Source organism: Oryzias latipes, chromosome 7, assembly GCF_002234675.1.
Source record: "Oryzias latipes chromosome 7, ASM223467v1".
NCBI lineage: Eukaryota > Metazoa > Chordata > Actinopteri > Beloniformes > Adrianichthyidae > Oryzias > Oryzias latipes.
In genome coordinates this window covers 6,113,724-6,128,959 of record NC_019865.2, presented here as the reverse complement: position 1 = coordinate 6,128,959, position 15,236 = coordinate 6,113,724, and the positions used below count along the sequence as shown (strand labels likewise).

Sequence of the window (15,236 nt, the reverse complement as noted above, 5' to 3'; positions counted from 1 at the left end):
TGATGAGATCCTCCTACATGTTCTCATCTGCAAAGGATCCCAGATGATCCTCGCCTGAATTTTCTATTGTTTTTGTAAAAGAGTGACAGATGTGGCACAGAAAATGGAAAAGGTGACTCCAGTACAAACAAAAAAGCAAAATGCGTGGACAGACACCCACTTGAACACAAATATGATAAGGAATGAGGAAATATAAAAATATCCGAGAATGGAAATAAGCTTGTCAGGTTTATCCAATCCTTCTTTTGTTTTGTGCCTCTTACATTCAACCTCTCTCAAATGTATTTTTTTTTCCCTTTTTACTTTCAAATTCACCGCTTCAGTCATCTTCTTCATTATGTCTTCTGCTTTCTCTTCTGCCCTCCTTGGTGTCCTTCGAATATAATAATCATTTCTTTTCTAAAATTCCCTTTAGCTTTCTTTGCTTTTTATTTTTATATGAACAATATTTGAAAGCTCAGGCAAGATGTAGTGAAATAAATGGAGCTGAAACCCTGACCTCAGCCAACAACCTTCACTTTTAGAAAAAAATATAAACTTTTTTTCTGATAAGTTGAATTTTTCTCTTCACAAAAAATGAACTTTATAAATACTAAATATCTTCCCACTAACTCTGTCCCAGTTGTGCTAAGGAGTTCTGTGGCTGTGATTTTTGTCTTTAAGTCCTGATTCATTTCTAGAAAACTAGTATGTTCATTTTCAAACAGTTAAACTGAAAAGGGTTGTGATGGGTGTAGACAAACAGATTGGTTATTTTCATTAAATACAATTTTAAAAGTTTGGTGAAGGCTTACGGTGGCCTTGAGATCCAAATCACATCGAAAACCACTTAACACTAAAAAACATTGTAAAGATCATAACTACAAAAAGCCAAAAAAATAAAACAATAACAGCATTACATTCATTCATTTTCTATTCTGTTTTTCCCTTTTGGGGTCATGGGGCTGCTGGAGCCTATCCTGGCCACTCGTGGGCGAAGGCAGGGGATGCCTTGGACAGTTCGCCAGTCTGTCGTAGGGTATAATGTCCACAATCACACACCCATTCACTCTCACACCTAGGGACAATTTAGATTAACCAATTAACCTATGAAGCATGTTTTTGGACAGTGGGAGGAAGCCGGAGACCCCGGAGAGAACCCACTATTGGACGGGGAGAACATGCAAACTCCACACAGAAAGGTCCCCCATTCATGTTCTGTTTCAGGTCCCCCAGTGGGGACTTGAACCAGGGGCCTTGTTGCTGTGAGGCAAGAGCGCTAACCACTGCCCCACCGTGCAGCCCCCCCCCCCCCCCCCCCCCCCCCAAAAAAGAAAACAGCATTACATTTTAGAAAACAAAATTACAGAAACCAAATCGTTAAAAACACATTAAAACAAAATTTCTAGAAGGCAAAAACTGAAATGTTAGAAAAACGAAACAAACCAGAAAAAGTTGGTACTATGGGACGTCGCTGAGAACTTCATGTTAAATACTGTTCCGCTGAAATGATGCACTAACATCATCATCCAATCAGCAATGTCCTACAGTGTTTACCCTTTCCAGTTTCTCATTCTGTTTCATTTTGTCTTCTGGAAATCCCTTATTTTCCGAAATCTTTTTTTTTTTGTATTTTATGTTTTGGTTTCTTAAATGTTGTTTTGGTTTCTAAAATGTCATGTGGTTTTTTTTAATTTTTTGTTTGCTTTTTTAATTGCCATCTTTAAAATGGTTTTGTGTTAAGTGATTTGATGTGATTTTCACTTCCGGGCCATCGTACAATACAGATGGTTGAAACCTAAGAAATCTCTGCAGCAAAAAACAAAACAAAAAACAACAACTTAGGTTTGATAAATGGGACTACATATGGTCCCCTTTAGTAAATGTGTTTGCCTATAAAAAAAAAAAGATAATACAGGACACCGAATAAATATAACGTTCTTGGTTTGCCTGATCTGAGAAATATGAATCTCTGAAAACTTCAGTGAGCTTGTTTTCTGTGTGCTTTACTGGATGCTGGACATCTTTTTGTAGATCTTTCTCTTTACTGTAGCTTTCTCATCTCTCTGGAGCCCCTGCTTGAAGTCTGCTGTATCAGAATCAGCACACAGTCACATCACCAGAGGCTGAGCTAAATCACTGTATATGTGAACTTATTCATATACGCATGAGGTCTCACTCACTGCCTCCTCCATTTTTCCTTTCCTGCACCCAGCGGGCTCCTCTTTACCTTTCTTTCTATTCCCCCTTCTTCTCGTTATCCCTCTGCTTCTATTAAGCCTTCAGTGAGGCATCTCCTCCATTTGGCGTTGATGTAGACACACATATGTGTTTGTGCTCGTGAGAGCGTGCTGCTGCAGAGTGCTGCCTAAAGCTGCAGCCGGCGCCATGGTAGTGCATGCTCAAGCAGAACAATGGCATTCTGGGTAAAAATAGGCCCTGCTCTGTTGGAGGGAGAGAAAAGAAGGCTGGGAATGACATGCAGGGAGATGGGTGGGGGGTTGCAGATATGAGTTTAATGTTTGTGTGGTGGAGAAATGAGACAAACTTCAGATGTAAATGTGCAAAACGTTTCACAGAATGAAAGTGCACAAAAATTGTACAAAGAAGAAAAACGTATCTGCAGTGATTTACTGTTTAAACCCCTTTATGCCAATTGATGTAAACCTTCCTGTACCTCCAAATTTGACGTCATTCAGCATCTACAGTACTTAAAATATAAGTGGTTTAGCAAGTTTAATTATTTATTTATTTAAAAAAATACTTAAAACAACAACAGGCATTATTCATTTAACACAACTATTATGTTTTAACAAATACACACATTTAAATAGACTTTAGGAAGTGGTTGCTTGCAGGCAAATTGCAGAGGACGGAGTGAGCATAGCATTAAAGTTAAAGATTTTTATTTTTGTATTTTGCGCGTATAACAAACAATCTGTTCTCTTGCCCTAAATCAGGCAGGCTGCAAACAACACTATCCCCCTGTCAGTCCAAAACAGGGGATTTAATAACTTCTACAACCTTTTTTGACAGAGCTGAACTAAAAACAAAGATTGGAAAGTAAATGAGCTCAGAGGCAGCAAATAGAAGAGGCTCAAGAGTCATTAGAGTTATAAATGAAGTGGAAAGATGAGCTGTAGTTTATAGTAAAGGTAGAAAACTTCTGAAATGGAAATGTTAAAGAAGAACTGCATCCATCACTTATTCATTATATATTATTGCATTCTCTCTCAAGCCCAAATAACATTAGTTGGCCTGTATGGAAACAGAAATAACGATATAAATGAACAGATGGTGCTGGTGGTGGCAAGACATTGGAGAGATAAGGCAAACAATTACAGTACAATAAAGTCACTGCAATGACATAAATGACGGTTTTGGTGCCTTATTACACTTTGCTATGCCATTCTGATTTATAAATAGTGTAGACTTGTATTTTTAAGTGGCTCCACCCTCCTCCTCCCTGATATCGGTTTGGCGTTTGGTTTGTGCCAGAACAGTCTGAAACAAAATATTACTTGGACAACACAGTCCTAAAGGGCACACAAACTTTTGAGTTTCTACATTAAAAGTGGGTCTGAAATAGAATTTGTGTGCATGGCAATACTCAAAGGTATTAAAGTCCCACTTTGATGAAAATGTGTTTTTGGTGTTTTTAACATGTTCTTGTAGCATTTTTTGTGATGATGGAGAACATTTATTAAGAACATTAAGCTTAAAATTGTATATCTGAGTATTTCTTTATTTAAATCCTTGTGAATCAGGAGCAGACAAAAAAATGCCATCTGAAATATCAGATTTGTTACGTGGAAAATACGCTGCTCCGCCCCATTCTGATGCATCCACTTGTGGATGACTATATCCATCTTTGTTTTCCTCGTCTGAGCCGTTTTCTGGCTCAAAACTGTATGGCTGGATAGCTCCAGTATTGCTCGCCATTTTAGTTGCACCGGTAATGTGTGGTGCTGTAAGCTAGTAGGAGAGCACTCAGTTCTGAACACTCTCATATCAGTCATTAGAGCATTAGTCCATCTCCAGGCTTCTTGTTATGGTCTTCTCATGAGCTAATATAACTCAATTTTGTTTTCTTTCATGTAGCACGGTGCAGCAAAAGGGGGTAAGAACTTGAGACAAAGTAGAGAAAGAGCTTTTACACGATGATCATCATACACCAATCACAATGGAGGTCCCATACATACTGTACGATGGAGCTGAGGAAAGGCATTCCTATACCCATGCATATTTGCAAACAGTGGCACGGTCTACAAACTCTACATTGCAGTCAGCACCAGTCTTTTGAAACTCTTTTTCCAACCTTATTTTTGCGACAAGAATCTCGGAAAGATTGTCACGTCACTTCCTGCCATTTTCTGCAGAGGACTTAACATGGCAACATCCAGAAAAGAGGGAGATTGAGATTAAGGTTGAAGACACTTAACCGCTTTCATGATGATGAGATCCCTTTTGGAAAATCTTCTCTCCATCTCTACAATGACTATGTCCAAAGTATTGAGACGGGTTCTCTTCAGAGCCTGGGAAGGAGTCAAGGAGTCTTCTGCACGCCCCACAGTGGACATAACACCACTACCTGTGAGCACTGAAGTCATTGTTCTCTTTCTTTTAGCAGCTGGTGCAGGCATGCTGGCTAATATCTCGCTCTCCACATCCCTCAATCTGCTTCAGAGCATGCAGAGATGCACTGACTACTTCTGAAGAACAGCACAGCTTAACAGAATGAGCCTGCAGCATGGCATTTGCTGACTTAAAGGAAGCCAACATTTTTAGAAGAAACTTTCTTGTTTCAAAGGAATGATGCCTCCTCAGCATCATCAGTAACCCTGATGCCTGAGTGCGGATGTCAACAGCAGCAGCACTGTCCTCTGTAACCTCTGACAGGATACTCATTATAGCATCCTGACTCTTCACAAGGCACTTGGTCACATCATGATGGCTTGTCCTCCTGATCTCCATCAGTCGTTTTAGGGAGAGAACATCATAGTTCTGTGACACATAATGACAATGAAAAAATGAGTGCAGGGATCCTGATAGATCAAAAAAGGTTTTTGCACATGGCTCTATTTGCTTTGCATGGACCACTGCCAAATGCAGCTGGGGGTTATAGCAGTGGATGTGAGGTATATCCTTTCCTACCTTCTTTTGCAATAAGGCCTGAACACCACCCCTGACCCCACTCATGGCAGAAGCTCCATCATAACACTGTCTGGAAAATTCAGCTGCTCTATAACCTGAAGCAGAACGATGCTCAAGATTTTGGGTGACAGTAAATGTAACTGATTTAGGTCAAGCAAACAGGTGTTCCTCTGGAATACCTTTACAGACAAATCTAATCATGATTGACAGATTCTCCACATTGCATCTGTCTCTGGTTTCATCACTTTAGATGTAAAACCCAGCAGAATCTGCTTTGTTATAATATTACATTTTTTTAAATACCATTTTGGCCAATGTTTCAATAATTTTGTTTTGGATGTTGTTAGAGGTGTATATTGCATTTTGTGGTATGTGTTTTTTTATTTTGTTAAACTTGGCATCCTTTGTCATTGTATCAATCCTTTTTAAGAACAGCCCTGCAGAGAAATTCTCATCATTTGAGCTATACTCAATATATACTCATTTTCTTTAACGTGAGTGGGCCCTGATAGATCACTAATGGTTTCCCCTATGGCCTCTCCGTGGGACATTTCAGACCAGGTTTTTGCATTTTTTATGTGGCATTGACTTAATGCAAGCTTTGTGAGTCCCTTATCTTTTTCCAGTGCAGTTTTGCAGGTATTAAATCCTTGTTTTGTGTAAACCAAATCCATGTCATTGTTCCCACCAAGTTTACGACACGGGAAACAAAAAGCAAGCACAAAGCTTTGCTGAGAATTCCAGCTGTGGTCTTCCACAAAACCAGCCTGGGTAGACTGAGAATGCGTTCTTACCAAAGTTAGGCTTTGGGGAAAACCAGAGCTGTGGGTTGTGATGGTTGTAAGGTGTTCATGCCTAAATTTAGATCATCGGCAGTTGCCAGCGCAGGGCTGGGAGCAACTGTGAAAGCAGGGGCTGTGCTTGCGAAACCAGACAAACTAGATGTACTGGGCTGAGCACGGGGATTTAAGTTTGCTGTACCGCTTTACTTGCTTCCGGCAGCCCCGGGACCCCGAAAGGGAACAAACGGATTAGAAGATGAATAACAATTGTTGTTTTTTTTAATTTGGACCGTTTGCATGGCGTCACATTTGGGGGGGCAGTCCTGGCATTTGGGGGGAACATGGCCCCTCACTGCCCATGCCTACATCCGGGCCCACTGCAGAAACTATGTCCTGCAAAACAACACAGTTTTTATTTTTTATTTTGGCCAAAAACGACAAAATCATAATTGAAAGACCACTGGAAAATTGATTTTAGTTTAAAATGAACTGTTTAAGGAAATTTGCTACTTGGAAAAAATTTGATGGTTGTTCTTATTTGCTTGTCTTCTGTTTTTCTTTTTTTTTTGTTCTTTGTTTTTTTTCCCTTCAGAAAAAGGAGTGGTTGTGTCTAAACTGCCAGACCCAGCGGCTGATGTCAGGAGGTGGGCTCGATGATCCTCCACTTCCCATTCCTCATCCTTCCCCCAAACACCAACAAATGGGTTCACCTTGTCACCAGACACCAACAAGTCAGCAAAGCCCACTCCACAAACCCACCACTCAGCAGATGGCTAAGCCAAGCCAGCCCCAGACACAAAAAACAACTCAGTCGGCAACAAGTGTTAGTGGACCATCCATCACCACAACTGCCAAACAGCCAACTGAAACCAAGACCACAGCACCAGCTCCAACAGCGGTACCAGCCACTGAGGCCCAGAAGCAGACGAAACCAACACAGGAGAAGCTCAAGACCGAAACAGAGAACCAAACAACCAAAGAGACTAAACCAAGTCAGAAGAAAGGAGAGCAGATAACACCGATCAAAGACATCAAAAAGTCCAGACAATATGACGTGAGTAAAACAGAAGAAATGCAGAGAAAGGAAAGATCATAAACAAATTAAAATTTATATAGTTAGAAATGCACTTTTGCAAAGCAGGCCAACGTTGATAACTGCATGCGTCTCTGTGGGCTGCCTTAATTTTAAGTTGCCTCTACATCATGGATGATGTGTATAATGTGATGACCATCTTGACAACTAACTGTTGCCATCTCAATTTACATCATTTATCCAGTCTGGCATTATGTTTTGTTTGACATTTTCTTATTCACAAAGCTGAAGAGTCATGGGCGTTGTAACTGACCCATCCCACTGTGTCAAGTCCAGTTGACTCAGGAATGATAGACACAGTGCATTTGATAGCCCACATTATAATCAAACATTAATGTTTTGTTTAACAGAAGGTATTTTTTTATGCCGTGACAGCATTATATTTAGATTCCATTATTGTAAATAATCAATTGTTTCTTTTAAGTTCAATTACGTTTAAGAAAACATTTGTTTTAGTGTTCAATAAAGTCTTAGAGAGCAACAAAACTCTTCATAAGTGTAGCTAAAATTAAAAAACTTGGAACAGCAAAACACCACCATACACCGAATTTTATTCAAAATAGCTGTATTTTAGCTAAATTTTGCAAATTTCACAATCTCCAAAATAATTTTGTGATGTTTTTTATCTTTATTTTGAAACTATACAGCTTGTATTTCAAGCTGGTGTTTGAAAATCAAATGGATCTATCACTAAACGCGAAAACAGATATTTATATTATTAACCTGCAGACTTAATATTCTGCTCAATTATCAGAGGTGACTTCGTAATGTTTACCACTAGCGTTTAAGCGTTTATTTTGTTCCAGAGAACTGAAGTGTTAAGATCCTTTGCTGTGATTACATATTTATCCTCATGTTCCATTTGCTCGTACAGAACTGGGTGAAAAAGGCTTTTGTCTTTTCTGCCCCCTCCACATGGAACACTCTACAGAAAAGATGGAAATTAAAAGAACTCATTCCTCTGAATATTTTTAAATCCAAGCTGAGATTTGAGGAGAAAGTCACTTTTAACTGTACCTGTTTTACATGAGTTCTATTATTTATTTATGTTTTTAATGTTGACATTTTTATTGTAAATGTAATTTATTGTTTCCCCTCTAGCCAGGACTACCTCAAAAAAGAGATTCTTAATCTCAATGGGACAATTCCTGGGTAAATAAAGGTTAAATAAAAAATAAAAATGTTCATTATTTTATGTCAACTGTTTAGCGTCAAAACCTTCAAAATGCATTAAAACGTTTGACAAAGCATCTTTTATTTACTTTTTTTTTAATTAAAAATCAGGTAATTAAATTATAGTTGTTTAAAACAGTGGTTTCTTTATGCTGTTATTTGCAATCAAAGTTCATTTTCTTTGTGTAAATGTGCATGTCTTGAAAACACAAGTATCTGTATTACTTTTACTAGTTTAGAATATGCATTTCTAGCTTTTGCACTGTCATCAATTTATCCCAGCTGGAAACACCATTTTTGTCATAGTTTATAATGAATTTTCTATAGATGGAAACAAAGTAAAACACATGGAAAAAATGTTTACAACTCTCAGAATTGTCCAACTTCAGTCTTGTGGACGAACAGGGGATCGCATGTGAAACTTAAAGTTAAATCAAGTTCAAGCGACAAGTCCTCATCCCTGTTATGATTTGAAGGTCACTGTGTTTAAAAGGTATTTCTTCAGACAATATTTGTATCAAACATTGGTATGTTAATATAGGCTTGGCATGCACTCAAGTCATTATAAACAGTTTGGACATTTGAGGGGTTTCATAATAGTTCAGGTTGAAAAATTATTTAAGAGTCTATCTTATATTTGTCTTTAAAGGTTCCATGTACTACTAAAATGGTATACTAATTATGCCTACCATGATCAAGTATTTATTATTCTAAATACATATACAAACATAATAGTTTAAGTTCATTTAACTAAGCAAAGTTTTCTTTTTTTTGCTTTTCTTTTTACAGGATACAAAAAACAACAGCTCCCATGACCTGTCCCGCAGCCCCCAGAGCCTCAGTGACACTGGCTATTCCTCTGATGGCATCTCAAGTTCCCACAGCGAAATTACTGGATTAATTCAGGAGGAGGAGATGAAGCTTAGTGAGAGAGGAATTATTGGACGAGGTTCCCCACCAAGCCCCTCTGAGATCACAAAGCTGGAGAGTTCCATGAGGCCGTTGCTGGAGAAGAGCTTTTCTGAAGAGAAGGCAGATAGAAGAGGAAGGAAACACAGAGACAGAGACTTGGATGATAGGGGGAAGCAGCGTCCACGTTCCTTATCAATCCCACCAGATGCATATGACTCTGATGAGGAATTAGAGGGCATATTAGAGGAAGAAGAAAATGTAGTAGACTGGGAGGGTAAGAGAAAAGAAGGGAAGGATGAAAAGAAAGAAAAGAAAAAAAAAGAAAAAGAAGCTGAGCCCACTGAGATGACCGACGAGGAATTCATGAGAAGACAAATAATGGAAATGAGTGCAGATGAAGACATTGAAGAGGAGGAAGAGATGGAAGAAGAAGATGATGAAGAAGACGAAGGATATGGCTACCAGAAACCAAAAAGGAGCCACCACAAGCATATGATATCAGAATCGGGGAAGGAGAAGAGACGCCTTCAGCATCACTCCAGCAGCTTTGAGGAGGAAACAAAAAGTTCTACCGATGTCTATAAAGGCTCACTGGAGGAGGGTGAAGAAGATGTGATGGCATCACAAGGGGGCTTGAGGCGCTTCAAAACCATTGAACTCAACAACACAAATAGCTACAGTCGAGATATGGAACTGAACAATGAAAATGACTTAAGCCTTGATCGAGAACCAGAGCTAGAGATGGAAAGCCTAACTGGATCTCCTGAGGAGCGTTCTCGGGGTGACTATTCTTCAACGCTGCCACCCACATCTTCTTCATATGGTTCTGGGCAGTCTCCTACATCCATCTCGTCAATGGAGGAAGACAGCGATAGTAGCCCCAGCAGAAGGCAACGACTGGAAGAAGCTAAGCAGCAGAGAAAAGCACGACATCGTTCTCATGGCCCTCTACTTCCAACCATTGAAGACTCTTCAGAGGAAGAGGAAATGAGAGAAGAAGAAGAGCTTCTGAGAGAACAGGAGAAAATGAGGGAAGTAGAACAACAGAGAATAAGAAGTACAGCAAGAAAAACTAAAAGAGATAAGGAGGAACTGAGGGCACAGAGGCGAAGAGAGAGATCCAAGACACCACCCAGCAACCTTTCACCAATAGAGGATGCTTCACCTACAGAAGAGCTAAGACAAGCAGCAGAGATGGAAGAGCTTCATCGTTCCTCTGCTTCTGAATATTCCCCACAAAGTCTGGACTCGGAAGCTGAGGGGTATGAGTCTAAACTTTATAAATCTGGCAGTGAGTACAATCTCCCTACCTTCATGTCTCTATACTCGCCAGTGGAGAAGTCCTCCACAACAACCACCACCACTGCACCATCTTCAACTTCTAAAGCTCTGAAGAGTGCTGAGGAGGTTTATGAGGAGATGATGAGGAAGGCTGAGATTCTACAAAAACAACAGAAATTACAGCAGCAGCAGCAACATGGAAGACATGCGCCTTACTATGAAGAGGACATCAATGGACAAAATTATGATGATGACTATGAATATGACCAAGATCAAACAGGATATGATGATGACAGTGCAGAGAAAGAAACAGATATCTATGAGGAGATCAGACAAACATCTCAAAACATCACTAAGATGCAGCAGGCCACTGATGAGCAGGTAGATATTGAGATTGAAAGCTCTTACCCAGAAAAACAGCTCTTAGACACCAGCTCAGCCTTTGCTAAACTGCTGGAGCAAAGCAATGCTCTCTTAACTCCAGGGACCAGCCCGACCCAGATCTCAGCTCCTGTTTCTTTCGCAGAGACTGGGGGCCGGATACCTGACGTTAGAGTAAGCCAGCACTTTACCTCAAAGGATGGACACAAAGACAAAATTAAAGGCCAATCAGGAAAGAATGGGATAACTCCAGCAGTAGCTGCTACCACTATTGCAGCTTATGGAGTTTATGCCAGAGATGCAGTAACTCTTTCTCAAACCGCATCAAGCCACACTATAACTTCTACTCAATCCGACGTAACCCGTCGGCAAACAGGTAGTGGTGGCACATCCTCATCCACTGTCTCAAGTGTATGTAGCAAGATTGCAGAAATTACTCAAGCCTACAGTCAGAGGGAAGTGCTTACCAGAAGGGTTGGCGAAACAAGAGGTGTCCAGGTACGAGAAAGTTCAACGTCCTCTGCTGAGAGGATTATTGAGCCACGTTCTCCCAAATATACTACCTATTACAGAAGTACAAGTCCTCCTCTGTCTCCTTCACCGCCACCACCACAAAGCCCCACTCGGGTTCCTTCAAGAAGAGCTACTGCAGAGTTTTCAACACAAACACTAAACTCAGCATTGCGAATGGAGTCTGGTACATCTGGCTCTACTTCTCCAGTTATGGCACAGGGAACTCAAACACTGCCTCGATCTGTTTCTCCTCGACTCTATCGGCAGCAATCTTCTCAGGATGCTTCATACTCTCCCCCCACAAGCCCAGCAAGGCCAATGACAGTGAATACTGCTACTTCTCCCCTATCTTCACCTACCCGGTTCAGCCGCCAGTCAACATTTGAGTCCTATTCTCCATGTGGCAGTCCTCCAGACACACCACCATACCAACAGTCTCCCACACGGAGCTTCTATCGAACACAAAGAGTGGAGAAAGTGAATGTCGGAACAAGTATGGTCACCACAGCCAGCATATACACCAGAGGGTCAGTCTCAATGGACAACATCTCCCTCTGTAGAATATCTACAGTCCCAGGCACATCTAGGGTAGAACCAGGGCATTTGATTCAAGGTGGAAGTGTTGTGGACCTGAGAACAGCCACTAAGCCTGCTCCTATAATTATGACTGACCAGGGAATGGACCTCACCTCTTTAGCCACAGATTGCAGGAAATATCATGGTGGATTAGAGAGCCATAGACACTCAACAATTGTACAGCCACTGATTATGAACTTGCACACCCAGGAGACCACCACACCAACCACTGTGAGTGTTACTGTGGCTGCATCCATGTTTATGACACAGCCTAAGCAGCCAGTTGTTTATGGTGATCCTCATCAAAACCGAATAGATCTAGGACAGGGCATGGGATCAGCAGTGTGTCTCTCCCACAATAAATCACCTATTTCCCCTCCAATTGATCCTGCAATACCTAAAATTGATGCCAAGCTAGAAGATCTTAGCATTCAACAGAGAGAGCTTCAAAAACAGCAAGAGAAGCTGCAGAAACAGCAAGAGATCCTTGAACAACAACTACAGCAGCACCATCAGATGCAACAACAGGTCTCTACTCTAAACAGGTATAATCTTGCAGGCCAGATTTCACCTTTACTTAAAAAAGACTTGTTAGTTAGCCAAACTAGCACAGCATCAACTGTGGTTAGTGCTGTGTCACCTCTTATTAATCCTGAGCTATATGGCACTGGTCCTATTGAGCTAAAAGGTAAACCTAGTCCTCCAGGTTTGATGGTAGGAGGTAAAACACCACATAGTATGGTAGTGCAGATGGATGGAGGAATGGAATTAAGCAGGGCAGTAACTCAACTTGTGAAGGTAGAACAAGGACAGGATGCTGTGGATTTGACAGGTGGACAAATTACAGCTGATAACCAACCAGCTTGCTGTGATGTTGTTTATAGCCTTCCATTTGGTGGAAGTTGTGTGGGTGTTCCAGAGAAAGATGGCATAAAGCCACCATCAGCCCCACCTATTGGCTATGAGTCTGAACATGAAAGGCAACCTGGAAGATATCATGAGTATCCAATGGATGCACGAAAAGCCTACACATTACCTTATCCTGGTAAACTTCAGCCCTCAATGTCTGATACCAACCTTGCTGATGCCGGGCTACAATCGTACTATTCTAAACTAGAACCCCACCTTCAAACATCAGGGGAGCCTGCCATGGACCTCACTGCAATGAAACAAAGCTATGGAGGTTATGTGGGGATGCAATATGGGTCATATACAGATTTGCGGCATGGAGGGGACATAGCAACCCAAACATTGCCCATAAGAAGATTTAATTCCTTGTCTAACATTAGCTCAGATTATGGCTACTCTGCTCGTGACATTGCTAACTTCCAAGAAGCTAATTTGGCCCAGTACAGTGCTACAACCGCAAGAGAGATCAGTCGAATGTGTGCCGCACTTAATTCAATGGATCGTTATGGAAGCAACCCAGACTTGGTACAATTTGGCAGCTTGGGAAGAGGTACTGGTCCAGGAGCCTCAAGGCTTGCAGCTGGGCTAGGAATGAGACAAAATCTCTTATTTGGGCTTGATGGAAAGCCAATTTCTCATGGTCAGGCACTGGCCAACCTTATCAATGCCAGACAGGCAAGTCTAAGAGCGATGTACCCAGCTGCTATACGATCTTCGGATGGAATGATTTATTCCACTATTCAGACACCCATAGCATCAACCCTTCCTATCACAACTCAGCCTGCATCTGTTCTTAGACCACTTCTGAGAGGCGTGTACCGGCCATATGCTTCACCCAACTTGACACCAGTGCCCCTTTCCAGTCTTAGACTACCAATGAGCCCCAGAATTCCTTTGACTGGGCCAGCCCCTGTCCGTTATCCAGCACCAGGACTTCTTCAAACAACTTCAACCACTGCTACCACCACTGTTGCTGCAGCAGCATCAGCACCAATAGGACCCCTAGCTTTTGTGACAACAATTCAAGATGAGCCAGTCTACCTTGGCAAGGGTGCCAAAGTGACATCCTCCTCAGCAGAGACTCCTCTGATCCAAGGAGCAGTTGTCATTCCATCTGAGCCCCAGCAGCAGCCAATAAACCTGTCCCAGGCACACCTGAATACCCAGCAACAACAGCAAGAAAAACCAGGGACAATGACACAACAGCCGCAAGCTCCTGCTACAAGCCAAACCTATCCATCCTCAAGCCCTGCACTCACTCATGGCTATCCCCAACCCCCTGTAGGCCCTTCTGTCCCCACTGCTGGCCTACCCAGTGCAGGTGGTCTTCCTCCCTTTCCTCCACCAGGTGCCATACATAAGGAAGGTGAAACCGAGGCAGAGAGGCTGCATCGACAGCAAGAGCAGCTTCTACAAATGGAGAGGGAGCGTGTGGAGTTGGAGAAGCTCCGGCAGCTCCGGCTACAAGAGGAGTTGGAACGGGAGAGGATAGAGCTGAAACTGCACAGGGAGAAAGAGCAGATGCTCGTGCAGAGAGAGTTACAGGAGCTACAGACCATCAAGGAACAGGTAGAGGGAGAATCTTTAGGTGTAATGAAGAGTTTAACCTATGTTGCTGTGTTGTCTGGTGACATGTGGGCAATGCCTTTGTCTTGATTCTGCTTTATTTATTTATTTTTTGTGATATTTGTCTATCATACTTTATTGTATGTTATCAACGTTTTGTGCATTCCGTGTATATTCTCGAAAAATCTAATTTAGAACAATATGTATTTGGTTCAATGTATGCATGACTTTTTAATGCATGTTTTACTCAAATGGGACAACTTCTTTGTAAATGTTTGTTTGGGTTTCTGTTTAATACCCTTTTGTTATCTATTCTAAAATCTATTTTTATACAACAAAGGAGAAATCAAAAATCTGTCATAAAGGTTGCTTTAAGTCTTATAATTTACCTGAACATTTTTTTTATTTCAGCTTAAGTTAGAAACCAACAGAAGTTGTTCATGCATGGACACATTTTTAGTTGGAATCTGTTTTGTTGGGAACTGATGGTGGTGCTTAAATATTGTCTTGTGCTTCCTATCTTGGTTGATTTGTTGTATGATGAAAAAAGGAACTTGAACATGGCGTAATGTTCCAAATGACGTTCATTTAGCAAAAAAAGGAAAAAAATATCCAAATCATTTGTAGAATATACAATTGTGGTTTGTAAGCGAGTATTTATATGTATAATTAATATGTTATATAGAGAATATGTTTTGACGCTAGTCAGAGAACTAACGCAACCGATGTCTTCTTTTTTTTTGATAGAACAAGCAGTTGAAAATCTTTCAAGTTAACTCTGTAAAACAGGTGTGGCAGCCTTCCTCCATGATAATGAATCAGAAATGGAATGTTTACTATGCATCCCATAACACACAAAGAACACAAAAAAATCCCAAACCCCTAACTTCCGCCTTTTGGACACAAATGCCATCAAA

The 15,236-nt window shown here is 41.0% G+C and overlaps 1 protein-coding gene across 4 annotated transcripts in view; it reads left to right on the top strand.

Annotated features, from left to right (window-relative positions):
• The window catches only part of LOC101167118 (protein bassoon), a 99,805-nt gene that overhangs the window by 60,775 nt on the left and 23,794 nt on the right, over positions 1–15,236 (top strand). For all 4 annotated transcript variants that reach the window (XM_023956418.1, XM_023956417.1, XM_011476825.2 and 1 more), the window contains exons 3-4: positions 6,508–6,969; positions 8,971–14,322. In XM_023956418.1, coding sequence (XP_023812186.1) covers positions 6,508–6,969; positions 8,971–14,322 — 5,814 coding nt within the window. The remainder of the gene's footprint in view (positions 1–6,507; positions 6,970–8,970; positions 14,323–15,236) is intronic.